Genomic DNA, 23,184 nt, shown 5'->3' with positions numbered 1-23,184 from the left:
ATCGCTCACCAGTCAGTCCCCTTACCCTACACGCCCAATTGTTCGGTATTTCGTTCCAAATAAGTTAAATATCCTGTCGAAGACTCGCACTATTAGCGCCATATTAATGTGTCCGAGAAAGCTTAAGCCTTAATACATAATTTCCATATTTTCAATAATACAACTACGAGAACGTCTGTCGTAACAGGGCGAGTGTATTTATTACAACAACAAGCACAAGATAGGGACGCACACCGAATTGAGTCAGCATGGCTTCGAGACCCCTTGGGACATCGAAGATCTTGTGGAGCTTGGCAGGGAAAAGAAAGCCTGTCCCTACTTCGCCGCGAAGAGTCTCATGCTGGATTCGCACATCATTTTCTGTCCTTAGCCCTACAGACCGACAGACTGATGGACAGATCGATCGACCGACTGACTGACCGACCGACCGACCGACCAATCAACCAACCAACCAACCAACCAACCAACCAACCAACCAACCACCGCCACCACTACTTGGCTACGATGTTCCAACCTACCTTTCTCGTTCTTAATTATTCCGTTTATCGTATGGTCAAAGCTCAGCGAGCGCAAAGCTCAATCGAGGCTTAAGGGATGGCGCGATGATCGAGCTTTGGGAAATCCCGCGCGACATCGATGCAAATATCAATGCCCCGATATTGTTGTATGGAGGTCCATTGCGTTTGATAAGCCGAATGGATGATTTGCTCGTCAAGGCCACAGCCTCGATATTAAAATTAAAATCCTATGATCGATAAGAAGTGGCGTTCCAATCCCGACATCCGCGTAATTTTCGTGTTGATAAAGTAAAAATATGCAATATTAAAATCAATGGCAATAATATGAGTGTTTTAGCATTAAGTGGTTAAATACGTAGTAGCGTGCAAATGTTAGATATTATTGATCGGCGAATTGTAATTCAATTCAGTGAGCGTGTAACGATATTTTCATGACAGTTTTACCGAACTAAGCTCCGGATGGCTACAACACCCGAGGCAATATATTTTGAATTTAATTTATTTAACGCCAAAATGAGCGGTTTGAATTTCGTTTTGCAAAGCCTTGAATTGTTTAAAACTCATTAAAAACTCATTTTATCCTTAATTTTAGATCGCATGCCTTATTTGGCCTGTAAAGCCATTTGGGAACTATGGCAAATATGGGATTAAACGTGATTTTAAGCATTTAAAAATGTTAAATGTTTAAAATGACTGGTTAATAATTTCAAATCCTTCATAAATTGCCATTACTGTTAAGCTGATATTCTCCTTATCGTTTCGCACTATCGTTTCAATCAGATGCAAATCAATTTAACGGGCGATGTCGTTATCATTGACGAAGGGCACAATATAGAAGACATCTGTCGAGAAATTGGAAGTTATATTTTTCGAGAAGACCATTTGAACGAAGCTATTAAGGATTGTAATACAGTTTATCGGGCAAGGCCGAACAAAGCCTACGACTCCATATCTCAATATCTTACCACCTTGAACACTTTAATTAGCGATCAAGACTTACAAAGTCCGGTAAGTGTTTTTCCCTTATTTTTATTCTCCTCGCTCTAAATTCTTTATTTGAACGTAAAATTTACAAGAATCACTACAAATATAGTCGATGTCAAATTAGAAGAATGAGAAAATAGGATTATTTACGACTAAGAGATTCGTTAATTTAATATTGTATAAATTTTTAACCAACATGTAACGTAAGACGACACAATTTTATAGAAAAAGAAAAAAAATTATTATCGAGTGTTTAATCTATTTACACATTATATACGAGCTCATTCATTTCTTCGTTTCATTTTTATTTACATCCTCGTGATGAGGATTCATTCTTTATTCTTTAAAGACACGCTGTTTTACTCTCTCTCTCTCTCTCTCTCTCTCTCTATCTCTCTCTTTATCTCACTTCCTCACTTATCCTCTCTATTCCTTCACTCCCCAAATGTCGCCAATCATTTCAAGTTCTATATTTTATTATTTTATTATTTTCCATTGCCTTTTTGTTTTTTGATTTTTTTTTTTTTTTTTTTTTTTTTTTCCCTTTCCTTTTTTTTTTTTTTTTTTTTTTTTTTTTTTTTTTTTTTTTTTAGATTTCTATTTATTCAAGTGTTAAATAAACCTGAATACGGTATTAATCAATTAAACAGTGAATGAAGATTTTATGAAAAATTTTGAACTGAAATTGTATTTTCATTTTTACTTTCTCAATAATCTCTCAGTAATCTCTTGACGAAGCAGCTGACTTAAGCTACTTCTTATATACTTATACTTTCAAGAATTTCGATATTTTAATCAAACACACCTGTTTGTGTATGACTAATAATAGACTCAATCCATCGATGCAAATTCTCGGCCCAAATGTACCACTAATTACATCGAATGAAAATTGATGAAATTGATAATGTGCGCAGATAAACCCGTACGAGGAGACGACGAGCACCTTTTGGAACGGCGAGGAAACTTGGATGCTCTTCAATACCTACAAACTGGCCGACGATGCCTACTCGGAGTTCATAAGTGATTCCGAGCAGGCGATCTCCGATTACAGAGCGATGAAGGAAGATATGAAATTACCGAGCAGAAAAAAGGACAATGTCGCCATCACCACCATCAACTTCGCGACGGTAAAGCTGCTCGAGCAATTGAAAGACGCCCTCAACTACGTCAAGAGTCCCGAATCCAATATGAGCTATCGCTGCACCATCTCCCAGGCTCATCATCAGGAATCCAAGGTCAGCGTCGGCAATGCACGACATACCACGACTGATGAATTCACTCGGCAGTAGACCGAGATCATTGGCATAGAACGATGTCGCCAATAACGATTTCTTTCATCCGCTAATTCTATTTATTAAGTCGAATATAATTCGTGCGAACAACAATCCTTACTAACCGTCGCATATAAAATTCCATTCTACTAATAGATAACTTTATTAATTTACGAGGCAAACGATGAGGATTGGAGCCGGTGGGCTTGTTTGTTTGTTTGTTTGTTTGTTTTTTTGTTTTTTTGTTTTTTCGTTTTTTTGTTTTTTTGTTTTTTTGTTTGTTTGTTTGTTTTTTGTTTAATAATAAGGACCGTATGAGCTTAGGTCTCGGATGGGTTGTGGACGAGAGTAAAGGATGGGAAACGACTGCGCAGCCTCAAGTTCATGTGCATGAACGCAGCGGTGGTGTTCGATAAACTCAGGAAGGGGACGCGGTGCCTGATTCTGGCCTCGGGCACCCTCTCCCCGACTACGAGCTTCGAGGGTGAGCTTGGCACTAGGTTCCTCCACAAGGTCCACGCGAACCACGTGATTGCCAAGGATCAAGTGTACGTGAGGGCGATACCACGAGGGCCTACGGGTGTTAAGCTCAGGGCTACCTACCAAAACATCCAGACGCTACCCTTCAAGGTGACCGCACATCCGCTCCATTCGATAACTCTTTTATTTACAAATCATTGCCACTATTATCGTGTTTATCGTTGTCTGGGATCGGACTATAAAACCTTCCGGTGATGTTTAGTTGGGTTGGGTTTGGTTTGAATGGGTGGGGTGGGGTGGTGGTGGTGGCGGTGGCGGCGGTTGGAGGGGGAAGGGGGAGGGGGGAGTTGGAATTGCTGGCAAGTGGAAGAGGAAGGCGCATTATTAATTACATACTTACGTAATAATAACACACAGCGTATCTTGACTTTTCTATTTATTTTCCGACTACAATGATATATGATTATAAGGTCGTGTTGGAATCTATGAAATCCTTGCAGTATTTTTCACGTGGTGATGGCATTTACTATTCCCAGCAGCAGGAGGTGTAAATTTCTATACTTCCTTGAGTAGTGCCACGCGTTGGTGACTATCTATAATAATTTCCCCTTGAAGCCGAGACGAATACTTTCAATTGCGGCTGATCGCGGGACCTTCGGAACTGATTTTCCTTACTAGACTCGTGCGCCTTTAATATGTATTTTCCCTTTTTATTAGCTTCACCGTAAATGTGTTTATCTTACCTAAATTTGGTGATAAAGTGTTGGCGTTGCGCTTCAATTAATATTCATCCTTGAATTACACTTAGCACTCGTGTCTGTTTGAATATAACACACTTGAATGATTACAATTACTTATGGCTTCACTGTTGGCTTATTAGATTATTATTTTATAGTTGTCAAGCTATGTAGGTATATTATAATTAATTTACTGGTATGTGGCGGAATTAATAACTGACTATTGATTGGTCGAGAAATGATAATGAGCGATTAATGATGACCGAATGATTGATAAGAATACAGTGAGCCCCGGAGCGTGGCGAACTGCCCTTAAATATTAGCGTGGCGACTTGCAACGCTGGCAGCAGTGCTCGAGCTTGTTGCTAGGCCGTAAATGTTGATGACGTCACAACGAAGCTGCAGAATTTTCGGAAAGACTAGAAGGACAATGCCTTGGACGTTTCGAGAATTGTTAATCGTCGTTGCTATGCGGAAATATTATTGTAGAACGCTAGAGAATAAGACGTAGACTAGTTGAGAATTCGCCGAATCAATGTTTACAAACATAAGCGGCCGAGAGCTTGTACTTTTTATATTTTTAAAATTCTTTGACGTTGCTCCAATTGCCGAACGATCGTTTCTATGCTCTTCTTATTGCTTTTATGGGTCAATCCTTCAATTTTCCAATATAGAGGCTGATCGGCTCGGTGATCGGTACTCACCTCCTGCTGTAATATTCACTTGCATACAACCAGGCAGTGGTACAAAAGCCAATAAGCAATTATTTAAAATGTAAATTAAGGAGAACTTTTGCTATTTATACCAAATATCCATTAAGGAAATAAAGAAAATGTGCATTTAAATTTTTTTTTTTTTTTTTTTTTTTTTATTTTTTTTTAATAATAATCCTCGCAAGCCTACGTATGCTTATGTATGTTCCCTGGAATTTATTAACGATTTTTAAGAAAGCACTTCGTTGTGCAATAAACATTTACAATAAAAATCCGTTATTAATTTCAAGGGCAAATAATTGAATTTTCATATTGTTTTAAAGCTTATGATATTTGCAATTGACTTTGTGAGAGTAAAGATCTGAAAATAGCATGTAGTAGGGTGGTAGTTGGCCAAACCCTCGTAGCCACATCCTCGATCAATAAGATCGATTCCCAAGTCAGAGAGTATCCGAAATGAGTAGCCGAGTACCGCTTGCAGGACGACCTGGGGAAGCTGATTGGCGAGGTGTGCCAGTGCATTCCACACGGCATCCTTTGCTTCTTCTCCTCGTATTCGGCGTTGCGCTCTAACGTGGAGCGCTGGCAGGACACTGATCAGTGGGAGGATTTCTTCAGGTGCAAGCGCGTGTTCGTGGAGCCGCGACAGCACCACGAGCTCGAGGAGACGATGGGCGAGTACCGAGAAGCCGTGGACAGCGGTGGCGCTCTCCTCCTAGCCGTCTTCCGTGGCAAGGTCGCCGAGGGCATTGACTTCAGTGATAATTTCGCACGATGCGTCATCACCGTGAGTACCTCGTTATCTCGTTATCTTCGAGCCCCAAAGAACCAGGTAAACGCGTCGACTTTAACCGATAACGCACGTAACCTGGTACCCTCGCCCCACGTGCCGCACTACAACCTATTCAATAGTCTTGGAACGTGCGAATTTAAGGAACTTTTGTCACTCCCGCTTCCGCTTGGCTAACTAGAGTAAATAAACTAAATAACAACAGTTTTAATGTAAAATTAATTAAGCAAATTAGGTGCTGTTATTAAAAAAAAAAAAATCAATAAATTTAAACATATATTTAGCGTAAAATCATTGTGGGCACAAAGACTGGACGATTAAATAACATTTGTTGATAGTATAATTCATTGCAATAAGCGTTTGGAAAGTACTGGACATGAAAAGTATATCGAGTGATTTAAATAATAATCAGACGAGCTATTAAAATATAAAAATTTTCTTAAAAGTGCAAGCCGTGATTTTAATTTTTAATTACTAAATGCATTCTGATAATACGACAAGTTTTTATCATTGTATAATTAAGTAAAGCCTTTTTTTTAATAGCTTAAATAGAATAAATAGAATATCGATTAATTTAAAGTTGGAGAATAATAGTAATCGGGAGAGGAATTATGAATAACATTAAAGTTAAAAATTCGTATTGTAATTGAGAATACGCGCGTACGCGCCAGCTTACCAAGCCTTGAATAATAATAATAATAAAATATTGTTAATGTCAATGGATTTCCGTATTGGCTTTCTTAATTATTTATTAATTTATTTATTTTTCAGATTGGTATTCCCTTCGCCGTACAAAATGATCCAGAAGTGAAACTAAAGCGCGAATACAACGATGTTAATCAAGATAAAGGTTTGCTGTTAGGAAGGGAATGGTACACCGTGCAGGCTTACAGAGCCTTAAATCAGGCGCTTGGAAGGTGCATTAGGCACAAAAATGATTGGGGAGCTATTTTACTTGTCGACGAAAGGTTCGTTTCAATTGTATTTGTAAACGACTCTCCTAACACTTTGTTCGTTTCATTTGCAAAAACGGGAATCGAATAATCTTAAAATATGATTTTACACATAATAATAACAGCCATTATGACCACATATGACAATTGTTTACAAATCTCATTAACAAACGAAAGAAATTAAAAGTATCGACAATTTCAACAATCATAAATGCAATTTTTGAGTATTAAGAAAAACAGCGTGATGGATACGCACATTGTAGATAAAAAAAATTTTTTAAATTCATTTACAAGATATGGAAAAAAAATATTACAATGTGTTAAATTATAAAATAAGTCACTATTGTTAGGCCAGATTTCTTTAAATATTTTAAAACTTTTAAATACAACTTAAAAATGTAATAACAATTTCGCTTTTGGCCTTCAGAATTAGTCGATTAAGTGTTAGTCGTGTGTTTTATCTAACATATAGTTATCACATATATATATATATATATATATATATATATATATATATATTTCGAATTTCATTAGAAATAAATGGAAAAGTACTTTAATACATCAAAGATTCGTTTTATTTTTAGATTGCAATCTAAGGAATCAGACAGCTACTTATCCAAATGGATACGAGAAATGGTTAATAATTTCATTCTATTATTGTAATTTCGTGAAATATAACAATTTCAATAATTTGTCGTTTTTTTATTTTTCAGAAACGTCATGCATCAGATTATAATCTTCGTGAAGAATTACAAGACTTTGTTAAACGACAGAGAATGCTAGAAAACGAAAATCCTTGAAAATCTTAATATTTATAGGGAATAGTTAAATATAAAAGAACTTTTGGTTTGTCGGGTATATAAGAATTAATTGATCAGTACTTAGACATCCAATTATACAAATTAATTTTTTAAATTTATTACTATGCGATCCAAAATATTTATACAATTTTCTATAATTGCGAAACATTAATAATATATCTTAAATATACACAATTTTCCTTAAGTCTTTAGAGTATCTCGTTTTTCAATCATTCGTAACTGTTTCTTCTTCATTCTCTTTATTTTCGCTGAATTCTGTATCTGTAAAAAGAATGTTATCGATATCACCTAATACAAGCTAATAAAAATATTAAGAATTTGTAAAAAAAAACTCTGACTTACAACTTGAACTACGTCGCTCTTTATCCTGTTTTCCTCCGCACGTTTCAAATTTTCCCTTCTCCTTTCCTTCTTTGCCTGTTTCTCCGCTTCCCTTTTAGCTTTTATGTCATTAGACAATTCTTTAACTCTCTTTAAATCTGCTCTCAATTTATGCTTCTTCTCTGTCGATATTCTAATACCTCGTGTTTTTATGATCGATGAAAATCTATTACAATAATAGCGATAATAATAGTACTAACTATCAACTAGAAATTGATTACTTATTGCTAAAAGTAGTTACGATGAAAGTAATAATCCCGTTTTACGTACTTTTGTCATTTTAATTGAAATACATATTAATAAAGCTTACTTTTTCTTCGGTTCTTTCCAAACTCTTCCAGACTTTGGTTTACCTCTTGGTATTATATTTTTAGTAATGTCTTTACCATCTACTTTATTGTTCCTTTTCCGATTACTTTTATCCTCGTGTTTGCCATTTGTTTCACTTTTATTCTCCGCTGATTCTTTGTTTGAATTTAATATGTCTTCGACACACGTTATTTTCTCCAAACATTCAATCATTTTTGTAAATATATATATTACAATTCACATGTGTAACATTATGAATTTGTAAGGTTAGGATTCGTTGGATTAAAATGACATCTGACGTTCATACTACGAAGTTTATTTAATTTTATATATTTTGCGTAATGCCGATAAAGCAAAATTTGCTCTAATCAGCCGTTCCTAAGTAATGGAATTCGGCATGTTGTCGTAAGAGCAAAATTTCTTCGTACAATCGTTGTAATCTCTCCAGGTGCACACTCATTGTTTGTTTTTGTATAAATTGTAGGTTAATTAAATTGGATTTTTTACAAATCTATCGTTTCATTGATTAAGAGTTATGGATTTGGTACAAGAATTAATAGATTCTCTAGATTCGAAATGTGGGTTAGATATAAAAGAGTTTGCATTAGACAGTATTTTAGGTAATGAGAAAGTTGCTGGAATCGTGTATGAATGTTTGAACGTAATTTTAATGATTTACAGGTATGACCGGGACGCAAGAAGGTCGGCAATATTTAGTGGAAAATCCAAAGATTTTAAGGAAGTTAATATTACTGTTACAAGATAACACGCCTAGGATAGCATTGAATGCTTCTTCGGCTCTTATAAACATCTCTGCCGATGAGGATGGAAGTAGCGCTTTGCTAATAATCTCAGAGTCATCCAAGTGCATACCAAAGGACAATGAAATCGATAACTTAATATATCTATGCTTCAGGTGAACAGAAAATATTCACGCTAATGAAATTAATTGCTTTCTCGATACAGATTACATATACGGGGAGTTTGGCGAACGGGTAGTGTGTAATCTCATACTATTTCCTCTATTATCTGTATCGAGGGATGTCGTACATAATTTGCCTAATACATTCACTCTTATAAAATTAATTACTTCTTTAATAATACTTTAGTAATATACTAAATCAACGTAGTAGCCTGGCAGATTCTTCTTGCGAGATTTTGTCTAATATGACACGTTCGAATGCCTTGGTGGACAGAATCCTTGCGTTAGCTGAGAGGAATGGCTTTACGTGGGACTCATTGTTAATTGCATTTACAACAACTAACTACAACTGGGCTAAGAATAAATTGCCTTATTTAGGTCCAATTTTTTGTAATATCACTCAGTCGCAGAAAATACGAAAGTACGTTTGTCATCCTGGGAATTAATTATAAAAAATTTTCCATTTGATATAATTTAAAACGAATGATTATTTTAGCTATTTGTTGGAGAAGGATCAGTGGGTGCTTAGACGATTCCTTTTGTCGGTCGAGCACAGGGAGAGCGTATTAACAAGACGTTCGATCATTGGGACATTAAGAAATTGTTGTTTCGACATTCAACATCACGACGTACTGTTGGGCGCGGATATCGATATTCTACGATATTTGCTGTTACCTTTAGCTGGCCCGAACGAATTAACGGCCGAAGAAAATGATGGATTGCCCGTATATTTGCGGTATCTACCGGAATCAAAAAGGAGAGAAGAAAATACTGAAAATCGGTACACAAAAACGAATTTTATATTTAATCGTATTCCTTTCTTTACTTCTCAAGATTCTAAAATATCCTTCGAACGTCATCTTTCTAATATCATCAAACGTTTCATCAAAGGCAATAATAATAATGAGCTATTTTAAGACTGGCAACAAGCAATATGGATACCAATGTGTTTATTACATTTAAGAATTTCAGGATTATGATACTTGAAGCATTGGGCCAATTATGCGCTACTAAAAAAGGACGAGAGTATCTTCGAGAGAATAACGCTTACATAATTCTCAGAGAATTGCATAAATGGGAAAAGAACAAGGCAGCTTTATTAGCTTGTGAAAACGTTGTGGACATTTTAATAAAGTAAGAGACTTTTCTCATCACTCTCTCTCTCTCTCTCACTAATCTATCTTCAACTTTGTAAAACTCGCTTTAACATATTTTTAAACTTTTTTTCTCCATCTTTATTTCAAATAATCCCAATCGAAAAGCATATCAACGATTATACACATTTTCAGAACCGAAGAAGAAATAGGAGTGGATAATTTGAAAGATATCGAAGTGCCAGAAGTGTATAAAGAGAAATTTAACGAATTGGATAAATTGTATCTCGAGGACAGGATAACAGAGCCTGAAAGTATTGGCCATCATTAGTGAAACGAGTGCTTTTATATTATATGTATAATTATTGTTTAAAATCGCCTAGACAAACTTATGCTTTTAAGTTATTTTATACGTAATGTCAATCGATATTAAATTTTAAAAATAATGAATTTTGTGTATATTGTATAAATTTATTTGAAATGTTGCATAACTCGTCGTCTATCTTTATTTGTCATTACGTTACGCTGTCGTCGAAATTAGCTACGTCGATTTAAACAGCATAGCAACTTATCGAATATTATTCTTAAAACTTATTAGATGCGCTAAACTTATAAAGTTAAATCATTTCGTGAAGTCAATGTACAATGAAAATGATATTTTCGCAACAACGCTCGCCCAGCTCATGAAATTTAATTTAACATCGAAATATCGTTCATTCGTCTAACACCGCCTCGATAACTCGTCGTTTTTCTCTCTCTCTCTCTCTCTCTCTCTCTCTCTCTCTCTTTTCTTTTCTACTAAAGCGATATTCGGTGCCTGCCACTTCCCAGCAAACGCCGTCACATCATATTTATCCGCAAGTCCATATTATAACAGGCGTTGTGTGATTACGTATTTTTGTATTTTCTTAAAGAGATATGAAAAAGTAAAATTTTCTCTCTCTCTCTCTCTCTCTCTCTCTCTCTCTCTCTCTCTTTCAATTTGTGGGTTTACTCGACTATAAATGTTCGATTAGCGATTTGATTAGGACTTTATGAATAGATAGCCTGTGAGAGAGCCTCGAGGGCAAATTACCAATCATTGCAATATCACGCATGTTCGTACTAATTAAACTATATAATTCGTCAAACGGTTTTATTTGCATTGACATCTCGTTGCACACTATTATTCCGTATTTCTCTCCGCGAATGAAAGAAAACGAGCGTTCGGTCACTCGGTTCACGCTCGCAAAGGTTCAAGAGCGAAAACGTTCGAAACGTTCATAGTCTACACCGACGAAAAAAAAAGAAGAAAAAAAAAGAAAAAAAACAGGCCTAAAAATGCAGATAAACGATCGATTCAAGACCTCATCATTATTAACGACGCGACCGCGCACAAACGATCGATAAATATTTTTGCCAATTGTACAACTCACCGCCCGTCTCACATTCATTAAATGCAAAGATCCTCGGTTTATGTATTAGAAATAAAAGTAGCTTACACGAGCCCCCACCGACCACTGACCGTTACACACGTTCACGCACGCGCACACATGCATATACAAAACCTAATAACGTTATAACCAAAGCTCCAAGTGCATTATGCGCCGACAGGCCCAAATTCCCAAGAAGAAAAAAGACCCCATGACCTCATGGACGAGGAGAGTTTGGTAATCGCAGAAGCTCAGCTTCTTCAGGGCAGATAGCCAAGCCCGGCCTCGAGGCTTATGGAACTCTTCAAGCTGGAGGTGCTGCTGGCCCTGCGGCCGATCTTCCTCTGCCCGGCAAATACTGCCGCGATCTCCGCGGTCTTCTTTATCGACAGTGCCTCGTGATCGCCCCCGGAACCGCTGATCCCCCGGCGAGCTTCGCCCTGGCAGCCTCTTAGCGGCAGCCCATCGTCCCTGTCGGTACCGCCGACGTAGATGATCCGGCCACGAGGGTCACGGGCGCTCACCACCAGCACCTTCTCACTCCCGGACGAGCAGCGGGACGCGCGACCCGGCGCAAACAGATCGTAGTCCAGCCCGAGGTTGTCCCTCTTCTCCTCCGGGGACGATGGACGGACCTGCGTGGATGGATGGACGAGGTGCATGAGGATGGGCATAGACGAGGTAATGGGGCCTTGGGAAGGCGGAACCCGGTTAAGTAACTTTACGCACCTTCAGGTACTCGAGGCTCTTGGAGGTGACGAGACTCTTGCCGAACTGCCTGTCGGGACTGCCGGCCCTGCTGATCGTACTCTCGGCAGGCAGTATGCCCTTCTGCCGGAGTTGCTCGAGGATACTCGGACCCGCGGCGGTCCGCTCCCTCGAGCAGTAGCACTTGTTGCTGTCGGAGCAGCTGTCGGTGTCGCAGCCGCATATCGTCGGGCCGACGACTTCCTCGGGCGCCTTCCGCGACAGCGAGCAGTAGCACTTGTCCGCTGAGATACAGGTGCAGGACTCCGAGTCGTAGCTGCACTCGCTGCAGCTCACGTAACCGCTGCTGCTGCGATTGGCGGTCGTTGCGGCGCGACTCATACGCCGACCTGGCGAGCAAACGTTACCTAGCGTCAGTAGCGGGAATTTCGTGGCGATCGGGTAGCGGTGCCATGGCTCGGTGGGTTCGTCGGCCGGTACTCGCTAGGCGTAGTCATTGCGCTGGGATGTTTGAGTTTGAGCGGTCGCTCGGGCCGTCGATGACGGGCAAAGGACGTCTGCTTTGTATTGCAGGATATCGATCTTATAACACGCTGTTGGTGTCGTGTGTTAGTAATGGTAGTAGTCGCCGGCAATTGTAGCGATGTCGAGCAGTAAGCGCAAGACTTTTATTTAACGTGGAAATTATTGCTTATCCTCAGCCGTGACCGTGATTATGCTCCAACACTCTTTAATCCTCTTATCAACGCGCCCAGCAACAGGGATGCTCTATCAATGCAATCTGTCGCAAATAACGTAAAATAAAATTTGCCAACTAATAAACGTGCATGATCTCGCGGTTAAAGGGACGTTTACGTTCGAGGAGTGCAATGTCGATGGGCGGTGGGATATGACGGGAAGGGGGAGAAGGAGGTGGGATGCTCGCTTAATACTTCATAATTCCCGGTAATTTTAAAGCAAATCGATCGTTAAGAACTGATAATCGGCGCGACATGGTAAATATGTAAAAGCCAGTACATTGCGATCGCGAGTATCAAATATCGAATTATCTTGTATTAGCGTGTTATGAGCGTTGCATTAGGATAAAATTTTTTTAATTAACAATTTAACAATGATTATGATTGTTATGACTATATGTAAATGCAAGGTATTCCAATATTAACGAGCTCTAGAGTTAGTTATTTATTGATATTACTTGTCTGTAACGCGTATTCGAAATGATGTTCAATCGATGGAAAATGAATGAGCGGTTGAAATTCGGAAGAGTTTTAAAACAAAAAACATATGAAGAATAAGTAAATAAACGCTTTTATACAAAGAATAAATCAATGTTAAATTAAGATAAACGCATGATTAAGAATTACCGAAGTAAAGCTTTTTAAACACTTGAACTTTTTTTTTTCTTGTACAATAATACCGATCGATTCCCAGATTTACCCGGAATGTAACGCTGTATATAAAAATTCTCATTATCGATATCTTCGCTGAAAAGTGCGATACGTAATTCCCAGTCCCTACATTAATAGATGCATCAGCCTCCATTTTACACAACTACAATAATTAAAAAGACTAATGCTCGTTTTAATGATAATGATAATTACTATACAGGCTTACAATAAATTTGGAAGGGTTTATAGTTCACGTGCCGACCATACGACGGAGTTGTGCTCGCGCTTACGGAGGCCAAAATAATGATGGGAATGGCGATGGGGAGGGGAATTGGGGGGGGGGGTGAACCAAGACTGGCATAAATTAATTTATTAGTTGATTGTAATACTCAAGGGAATGGACGTATAAATAAAGTGTTAAATCAGCATTTGGCCACTTGAGATTGGCGGACAATAACGGCGGATAATGGAGCGCGCGTAGTGCGCTGGCGAAGGGCCCCCAGGGAGTTTCGTCACCCGCTATTCATTATCGATCTTAAAGGATCGCGGGATGCGGTGGACCGAAGGAGCGAAATAGTAAGAGTCGGCGCAACGGTTTGTTATGTGAGCGAAAGGCATCCGAGCCAATCGTCAATTAGACAAATAATATTTACAAGTGTCGCTGTCCTCGGAGGTGGTGTGCCCGGGGCGGCTCTTCGAGCTCGCGCACCTCTTGGCGGATCGGCTGCGCCCGAGCTTGCCCGCGAGGATCCTCGCTGCTCGTTGACGCTGGCTTGGGGCATCCGCGGTCCTGCAGCCGGCGCTCGCCTCTCGGGACGAGGTGCTTCCTAAGCTGGCGCGCTCGTTGTTGAGTCGTCGCGCCGGGTAGACGACGGAGGTGAACTCGGTCGGGCCGCTTCCAACGCTCTTGAGCCGCGAGACCGAGCGCTTGATCGCCCGACGCAGAAGACAGGCACCCCCGGCTCCACCGCCGCGACTCGAGCGGCGTCGCTGGGGCCGACGTCGGCGTCTCATTATGCTCGCCGAGCGCTCGTACAGCTCATCCTGGGTGAGCGTCGCCGCGAGCTTCAGCAGGAACTCCTTATACAGAGGCTTTAGATCGTTGAACGACATACCTTCGGGATCTGATGGACAATTGAAGAACGATTATAATTAATAGTTAATATAATAATAATAATAATAATAATAACAACAACAACAACAACAACAATAACAATAACAGCAACCATAATAATAGCAATGCTAGGGATTGGCGACTCTTTGATTTTTACTCAAACTTTTGCACATCGTACGCGCACGAGAGAGAGAGAGAGAATTGCCATTATCTATAATTTTTTTAATTGTGTATTTATGTACACTCTGGATCTACGGAAACAAATTAATTGACTTACCCGAGCTCGAGTATTAAAATGTAAAAGTTAGGAAATACAGAAATAAAATCGAGACAATATCGAGACAAAAAGGCAAATTGAACGTGTAAATTTCTTTGGATATTTTGAAGGCAATCGTGCGGTCTCTTATTCCTTCCCAAGTTCAATCAGTTAAACAACTTCAACGTCCAACGACTTTATCTAATTTACATGTACATGGAGTGTATAAAAAGCCAATAGAATTATCATTCGGGAAAATCTACCTAAGGATAAATGATAAGTATCGCACGGCATTGTTGCTGTGGCTATGAATGTGCGAGTCAAATTCGCGTTTTCTATCAGGACAATCGTCGAGCTAACAGGTCTTTCGGCAGGATTATGATGTAACCGGATCCGCCTTCTAATAATTCGACGTGCTCAATTGAAACTGGAAGTACAAGCGACGTTTTGTACGTTTGTCGGGCATACAACTCTGTGCCACTGAAACCTTAAAAAACTAGCCTTAAAAAATTTTATGCCCCAAATAATTATAAATAATTCGTATACAACAAACGGTTGGTACTTGAGAAATAATATTTCAGTTAGCGCGAGTTGTCGATTTGACATAATAGTCAATTTAAAGGAAAAGTCTGATTGATCTGTGCGATTTGTAAAATTTCAAAACACAAAGTAATACAATTTTTGCCTTATATTAATGCGTGCTTATTATAACTATTTAAAAGCTAATATGCCATTAAATTTTCTTATACGATAACTTTTTAGATACACCAAGTCCATCAGCTTTTGTTTATATAGCATTGCTTAAAGAAACAATTTTTTATCGCCTTTGATGCTATAAATCACTTTAGTCGTTTATAGAATTATTATGCGCATACAAATATATATATATATATATATATATATATATATATATATATATATATACATTTAAAAGTATGATTTTTCTAAATGTACGTATTTCTTTTACTGAATATATTAAAGCGAATGAAAAGTCAAGAAAAGTCGGCAATTATTGATTGTATTAGCGCGAACATTGCAGATCCACACAGATATAAAAACATGCGAAATATAAAATTAATCGAACTTTCTCGACACCGTATTCCCGTAATGTTATGTTTTTAACGAATACAAATTCTAAATAAACATCGCTTAACGTGAAACTTGATTATGTTCTAAGAAGGCAAAGACAAGTATTTCGTATATTTTATACAAAAGCGCAATTACTTTAATAATAAATTTTCCAATCAGTAATAAATTGTTTTCAATTATATATTCAATGTTTAATGAAGTTTCCAAATAATACATAAATACATAGCTTATGCCTTAAATTTTAATACATTAGGTTTTTTTTTTTATTTGATATATCGCCTGTTTTTAATAACTCTAAAGAAATCTTGGATATTTGGAAAAAATTTCTTTGCTCCGATTATTATATGTAATAAGATTTGAAGTCTTTTGCATTTAAGTAGGATAAATGAACGACGACGACGACGATGACAACCGCGGCCACAACAACAACAGCAACAATTGCAACGATGAAATAACATAATTGGCCTAATTTGCGTGCGCGTGGCATTAATGGAATTACTTTTATTAACAAATAATTATGCGTTTCGCTATTCAAATGTCGAGCAATGAGTAAATAAATATCTTTCTTGACGCGAAGAACAGCGGCAATGGATAATTCATACTTTTACCGCGAGTATTTGACGAAAATTTCAGCTCACTTTTGCACGGTAATTACGGATGTATTATCATCATATTCCACGTATAAACTTTAATTTACCAAGGGTTTCGCCAGAATTACCCCGGATTCTCTCTTACACAGTAAGAGACATTCGCGTGATCAGTGCTATTTATTGCAAGTGAAAGTAATTGGCCGAATGTGTTGCCCTCGGTACAAATTTATTCGTTATGAATATCGAGTTAAGAAGAGGGAGAAGGTGGAACTTACCTATTATGGCAGCAAGGATGTCGTCGACGCTGGTGAGACCCTCCTGGTTACGGAACTCGTCGAAGAGTTCCGTGAAGCCGAGAGGTGTGCCCGCGCCTCCACCTTCGAGGCTCTCGCGTTTCCGCACGCTCCCTGGTTTAAGGAAGCTGCCGTGCCGGGGCAACTCAACTCGGGTCATAAGGTCACCGCGGTCCAGGTCGAGCTCGCTCTGGGAGCGTCTGAGGTGAGCGGCGGCCGCAGCCGCGGCGGCCTCCGTTCGGGAGTTTGGCGGCTCGCTACCCGCGCGGTTCCTGCGCCGTTCCTGCATTGGGAAACACTGAGGCTGGACCTGCTGAGGCTGCCGCTGGGCCTCCAACTCGCCTCGGCGCAGCGGTCGATCCAACGTGGAGACGCGGCCTGGACGCCTCGAGGAGCGCGTCGACCGGTTGCCGGCCCCGTATCTCGGCCCCTGCGACGCTTGCCTACCGGGTGTCATTAACTTTATTAGCTAAATCTTGGGGATGGAGATGAATCGGGAAGTCGACGAGTGTGAAAAGCCTCGCGTGGAAGGCTTCGCGTGCCTCTGCCGCGGGTCCTCTGACGCTTGACAATGCCGAGATTATTAATAATTCCTTAATAGCCGTTAGGGAATGTAAGGGCTGCCGAGAGGAACGTTTACTTGTAATTTTTAATGGCGGTGAGGTACTTTATGAAGGCCGGAGGAATTTTTTCTTCCCTTGCGCGATTTCTTCGTTCATTCCAAGGTAACAATACTCGACAATAATACGACAAGTGATAGAGGACAACGGACTTTTACATTCTGATAAATATAGTTATGCTTGCAATAGGTAAATTGCAAATGAGCGATTGGTTAGGAATTTCCTCCGGTGAGACCTTCGCTGTGTTGAAATTGGCAATAAATACATGATTATAATATAGTCTTCATATATTTATTTATTTATTATATATATATATATATATATATATATATATATATATTTATTTATTGAAATGGTAAGTTGAGAGGTTTGCATTGTTATTATTTGCTATATCGATCGATTAAAATAATAGTTTTCTTGCGTGTCAATCGACGTTCCAAGTTTAAAATGTTTTTAAATTATTGTGACACTTAATGTCTAGCAATTTACTCGTGTTCTTTATAAATTTTTTTTTCCTTTCATATTTTCTTTTTACATACGACTTGAAGATTTTGATCGTATCCTAGTTTTCTGATTATAGTCTTTATATAGTCGAACGGTTTTTACTTGTTTTGAAACTTTTATTAAAATACTACATGATGCCTCTTTTTATTCTAGTCGAATGAGCCAATCATTTTATCCTGTATTGCTTGATTATGTTATCGAAGAAAGGAATTTTAAGAGACGTAGTAATATCATTTTTGCGCCATTTTCGATGCCATGTTTTATACGTAAAACACTATTAGCTTTTACTTTATAGATTACTTTATAAGATTTCCGACAGTATATTTATTTTGTAAAATCGACGATTGAATTGAAGGATCGAGATGATTAGTGAAGATGAATATTAATTAAAAGATCGAAATTTCAACAGGAAGGTATGCGTTAGCAAGTGATTGTGTCATAGACAAAGTCAAATGAAGGAATACGGAAAAAGTCTGTAGACTTAAGTGAGTCACGTTACGTTATCGTAAAGAATTACCGTTCTTCAATGTAATTAAAACGCCTTATATATATATATATATATATATAACTTTAAAAATGATTGAAATTTAATTTCCTTTACGAAAATGTAATAACCATAATTTTCTTAAATTCAATTATTTATAACTTACATCGTTGTCACTTGTAATAAATACTCGTATTACGAATAAATTACTAATTTAAAAATTTCATTTTGCATTTTATTGACCTTTTGAATTTTTAATTGTATAAAGCATCACATTAATACGACGTCAAGTTTATCCAGAAAATTTATAACAGCTACGGCGAATTATAGTTATTTACCATCTAATAATTCAAACGAGCAATATCTACAGTTGCCGCTGGATTACATTATTATCGTCGAGATAATTCACGATAAGCCTTGCTTAATGAGTTAAAAGCCTTAGATTACAATGGCCAAGTGTACGATTACTTTTATATTGAGCGTTAAGCTCTCGACACTGTTACACATACATTTTCAATTACATTGAGAGGCAATAGCTGTTCCGTGCCTCATGCGCCTCTTGTCCCTTAATGAAAATGTTTATCGATTTTCACGAGGCCGTAAATTAAACATCGCGACGAATAAATTCATCAATGTTGCTTGAGAGCGATAACTCATTGGCATTGAAGGAACGGAACCGCTTGATAAATATGGATTGGGGCATTAAGTGCGCCAGCTGTTAGCGTGAAAGAGCCAAGAGCAAAGATCCTTCTGCGTATAAGTTAAGAGAAGGCATAAATGCTCCGTACGTGGGACGCTCGGAGCAAATCGCCAGATCGCAGCCTCCGTTTTAGCGCCAAAGTGCGCCATTGCTTTGCAAAGCGTAAACGAATAATAACCTAGAATAACAGCCGAGTGGTGAGGATTGTAGCGAGGGGGGAGGGGGGGGGCGGGGGCGGCGGCCGAGGTAAGTACCCGAGGATCTCACCTGGTGGTGCAGGCAGTGTCGTAAATCCTGTCGTCGCTCGGGAGCTGATCGCGCTGTCCAAGCTGATAAATCTTCTCGGCGTTGCGAAAGTGATGGCTGTACCGGGACGCGAGGCTACGCTTGCGTCCCGTGTCCTCGTAAGCTTCGCCACGACACCCGGACAATGATTGTCCGCGACTCGACGACGACATGGGCAGACGTTGCTCGCTCATTGGCTGAAAAATTTAAAGCCCACGTTAGCGGGCGATTAGCTTTGGATTGCGCTCAATTCATGGTCACTTTATGCCAAATGCGCATCTAATGCACGAATTTCTTATCACTGAAGTTAGCCTCGCGATATCACAAATATTCGAACACCAGCGAGCCGTGCTCGAGTGTAAAATGTCATGTTAAATAAAATGCTACAATTGGTATGTTCGGTTAGCCCGGTCTGTCGCATCTTACGGCCATTGTCAAGTCCATCAAGAGGATAAAACCCGATGATAAAATCGATCTGGATGGATCGATTATTAGCATTGAAATTATATGAAATCTTCTCTTTTTCCATTCGGGCAATAATCCTTACATACGTCGCGTAAGCATCCTTGCATAAGGACGCGCTCTCGAGCAAGTAGTACATAGACATTTAAATTTTACAAACGATCCATCTTAAGCCGTTCTTTATTGGTCATTAGTTTCTTTTTTTGTTTTTTTTTTTTGGTTTTTTTTTTTTTTTTTTACTCTCTGCTAGACGCTTTGGCAATCAATGTCTTAGATACTGTTGACGACGTTGCTAAAATCGAGAGAATTTAGTAAGGAAGTCATTGGGGCGTAGGAAGGAAAATGTAGAGAGAACGTGGGCAATTTGTAAATGTCGACATGGGATGTATTGGGTAATATTCGATACTCCAGACTGATAGTTTAATTTTTAGGTGATTAAGGCCCCCCCCCCCCCCCCCCCCCCTAAAATTGACTATTATCTTATTATAAATTCCTGTGGGTAAACATTAGCCAGCGCCATATTGATCGATTCTACAAAAATTTTTTGGCTACGGATCAAATTGGAGGATGAGCGATCGTAGTCCTGTACCTTGGAGCTGACGCTATGAACTTCCGCGTAGATGCGGCTGCTCTCGTAGAGGGAATTTTCCGTGCAACAGTTGAAGTTGTAGGATCCGCAGCGTTCGTGATCGCTCGAGGACTTCTCGTTTTCGTCGTACGGGTCATCGACGACGTGGCCATCTCGGAATTTTCGCTGCTCGTAAATCTTCTCGATCACTGGCGCTTCGATCGCCTCGGTACCTCGGCAACGCGAGCTCCTCGACCCGTACATTTTGTTCTTGGCGTTCATGCGCCTCTCCTCGCTCGTCTCCTACGATGACAAACGTTTATTGCTTATTATTACGTGACAGGATCATCCGGGATACCATCGCCATCCGTTTTGGATATCCCTCGTAATGAGGAACAATGCCAAGGATTTCAGATAACAGACGCGAGAGACGTCTGTCGATGTATTTAGGATAAGTCTTCGACGATGGGGAATCTTTCGCTTTGCTATTGCCTTGCTTTTACGGAGTCCTATCGGAGATGAGGTTGAATGAATGGCCATTAATCTCGAATCTCCTAATCAATCGCGCAATTCCCTTTCCCACGTGTTTTACGTATGAAAGAAGTATTATCCAATGGGTTTCTATTTGTAAATGATAACAATCAAGGGGCAAAATTTGAATTTAAGGGTGATGAAGCGCGTATAGTAACGATTTAGCCACAAGTTTTATTCATAAATAAGAGGCTGTGCAAAGTGGATGACGTCACAAGCCCGAAGTCCTCGAGGATTCCTAACAAGGATCACTAGATCAATGGGGTGTTTGAGCGATGAGGTCTCCTCGTAATCAGTTGGTAAACGTGTTTGGTAAAAGAGATCGCATTAAGTCACTGGATTCGTCAAATCCATCGAAACAATGATTGGGGGTCGTGACCTTCACGGTCGGGAAAGCTATCGTCAGTTGCATACTAAAATCATGAAGATACCTCACCTTCGGATGTGATGATGTCCGCAGACTGGCGTTGTTGTCAGGGTGCCTCTCTTTGGCCTCGACCTCGTTATTATTGCCGGATTGGCTGCCAAGCCGACGACTGTGGGCCTCGGTGACGTCCTCGGTCTTCGAGACCACCGAGTTGTTTTTGTCCATACGAGAGGGCTTCTCGCCGATGCTCGCACTGCTGCTCGTCGGGCTGCTCTTCTTCGAGCGTGGCGGCCTCACCTACGCATTTTAACGCCTTGGCTATTGAGCGACGATTTTTTTCTGGTGGGTGCGCGGATTTTTATATTCGACGAGGGCACGACGGTAGTCACGACCACGTGATGAAAGAATGTTAATTATTAGCTTAATTAACACTTTATGCATTCAGGATTATTGACGGAGAGAGGAGGATGGGGGGGGGGTGTAGCGAAGGGAAGATTCAGACCGATCGTACCGGCTATTAATGCGTTCGTTTAAACAATTTAACTGCCTCCTGCGTAGGCAAAATCTCTGCTACTTCGCAATCCTTAATTGCTTAATCCTCTATTTTTTCCCTATCGGTTTTCATCAGTCATTATTCTACATAAGCACGTAAAGAATGAAATTTAATTTCCTTCTGTCGCTTGTCGATGGAACGCGAAGTTGAAAACGAAGTCCTCGCTGTTTGGTTTCTCAAGTGATCTAGCTCTAAGAATTCTCGTGTACGTATGGAAAAAAAAAAGATAAGGAAAGGTCAATGGTGTACTTGTGCGCAATGAATTGTAATAAAATTCACACGTAAGAATTTTATTAAATGTAAGCTTCGTTTGTCCGAGTCTTCGATAACGAGTCGCAGCTTAGGTTGGGGAAAATTTTCTATTTACGAAACAAATTATTCTACTCTTTATTTTCTCACATTCATTTACCATTTGAATAATGCATAAATCATCTTTAAATAAACGACAAAGAGTCCACTTGGAAAAGTACATAGGAATAGCATTTAGTATTTGTAGTGGACCTTACAATACATTATTTCTCACATGAAATTTCAAATTTAATAACAACGACGATAGATGTAATCATGAGGATAATTAATTTGAGTTTTCTTAATTCTCGAGCGAGCATTTAATTGTGTAATATTATGAATAGAGCCTAGACCTAATAAGTCGGCAATTGATACTCGTAGAAATTTTTTTCATATTAACGAATGGAGGACTGAGTTATTGGAAGGCAACTTTTAATTTCCATTGCAATTCATCTTGAGAGATTTGTAAATTACGCAGCATTATAGTTCAACTTGCACTCCGCCAAATAAATTCATCGTGTATCCTAGGGAAGTTGGAGGCACTTACCGGCTGTCGATTGGAGGACGGCAGGGGGGGCGGGAACGGCGGTGGGGGCAATTTAGGCCGCTGAAGCTCGAGACGCTTGGTCGTGAGGACGCTACTGTTGTCTGGGACGCTGGAGACGACGGAGGCGAGGCTCGCGCAGCCGAGTCCGTTTCTCTGCCTCGGTCGCCGGGCGGTGGCGTCGAGGTCGGCGAGGAGGGCGCGGTAAAGGGTCGCCGCAGCGGCAATCGCGTCCTCCTCGCAACGGCAGGCGAAAGCGTGGCACTCAAGGAGTCGGGCGGCGCCCGGTCGTCGCATCACCACAGCGAAAATTGGCGGGTAGTCCTCCACGTCCTTGGCGAGACCGCGCATCGTGCGGTAAAGGTCGGCGTGGCGGTCCTCGCTGTTCGTCGTGCTGGCGCTCGGGTCCCGCTCCTCGGACACTAAGGGCACGAACGCGTGCACCACCTCCTGCT

The 23,184-nt window shown here is 39.8% G+C and overlaps 4 protein-coding genes across 4 annotated transcripts in view; 2 read left to right on the top strand and 2 right to left on the bottom strand.

Moving 5' to 3' along the window:
• LOC105366379 (Fanconi anemia group J protein homolog) overlaps positions 1-7,269 on the top strand; it is a 114,972-nt gene extending 107,703 nt beyond the window's left edge. Inside the window, exons 8-15 of the mRNA XM_011504801.1 lie at positions 188-362; positions 1,258-1,526; positions 2,417-2,737; positions 3,098-3,403; positions 5,185-5,490; positions 6,265-6,461; positions 7,031-7,082; positions 7,160-7,269. Coding sequence (XP_011503103.1) covers positions 188-362; positions 1,258-1,526; positions 2,417-2,737; positions 3,098-3,403; positions 5,185-5,490; positions 6,265-6,461; positions 7,031-7,082; positions 7,160-7,246 — 1,713 coding nt within the window. The 3' untranslated portion in view covers positions 7,247-7,269. The remainder of the gene's footprint in view (positions 1-187; positions 363-1,257; positions 1,527-2,416; positions 2,738-3,097; positions 3,404-5,184; positions 5,491-6,264; positions 6,462-7,030; positions 7,083-7,159) is intronic.
• A 107-nt stretch (positions 7,270-7,376) lies between these two features.
• Positions 7,377-8,295, bottom strand: LOC105366367 (coiled-coil domain-containing protein 86). Its single transcript, XM_011504789.1, has 3 exons — positions 7,959-8,295; positions 7,610-7,814; positions 7,377-7,528 (listed from the first exon to the last, which is right to left on the bottom strand). The coding sequence occupies exons 1-3, from the start codon at positions 8,168-8,170 to the stop codon at positions 7,448-7,450; spliced, it is 498 nt and encodes a 165-aa protein (XP_011503091.1). The 5' UTR covers positions 8,171-8,295; the 3' UTR covers positions 7,377-7,447.
• A 141-nt stretch (positions 8,296-8,436) lies between these two features.
• On the top strand, positions 8,437-10,378 carry LOC105366366 (protein HGH1 homolog). Its single transcript, XM_011504788.1, has 6 exons — positions 8,437-8,577; positions 8,639-8,873; positions 9,067-9,300; positions 9,376-9,660; positions 9,852-10,013; positions 10,169-10,378. The coding sequence occupies exons 1-6, from the start codon at positions 8,493-8,495 to the stop codon at positions 10,302-10,304; spliced, it is 1,137 nt and encodes a 378-aa protein (XP_011503090.1). The 5' UTR covers positions 8,437-8,492; the 3' UTR covers positions 10,305-10,378.
• A 912-nt stretch (positions 10,379-11,290) lies between these two features.
• Positions 11,291-23,184, bottom strand: part of LOC105366378 (uncharacterized) — a 31,980-nt gene continuing 20,086 nt past the window's right edge. The window contains exons 4-11 of the mRNA XM_011504800.1: positions 22,733-23,182; positions 21,414-21,641; positions 20,468-20,749; positions 19,399-19,613; positions 16,806-17,266; positions 14,135-14,605; positions 12,115-12,482; positions 11,291-12,020 (exon numbers count right to left, since the gene is read on the bottom strand). Coding sequence (XP_011503102.1) covers positions 11,646-12,020; positions 12,115-12,482; positions 14,135-14,605; positions 16,806-17,266; positions 19,399-19,613; positions 20,468-20,749; positions 21,414-21,641; positions 22,733-23,182 — 2,850 coding nt within the window. The 3' untranslated portion in view covers positions 11,291-11,645. The remainder of the gene's footprint in view (positions 12,021-12,114; positions 12,483-14,134; positions 14,606-16,805; positions 17,267-19,398; positions 19,614-20,467; positions 20,750-21,413; positions 21,642-22,732; positions 23,183-23,184) is intronic.

This window comes from Ceratosolen solmsi, unplaced genomic scaffold (genome assembly GCF_000503995.2).
Source record: "Ceratosolen solmsi marchali unplaced genomic scaffold, CerSol_1.0 scaffold70, whole genome shotgun sequence".
NCBI lineage: Eukaryota > Metazoa > Arthropoda > Insecta > Hymenoptera > Agaonidae > Ceratosolen > Ceratosolen solmsi.
Note: the sequence above shows the minus strand (reverse complement) of the source record. Positions and strands in the feature narration are given on the sequence as shown.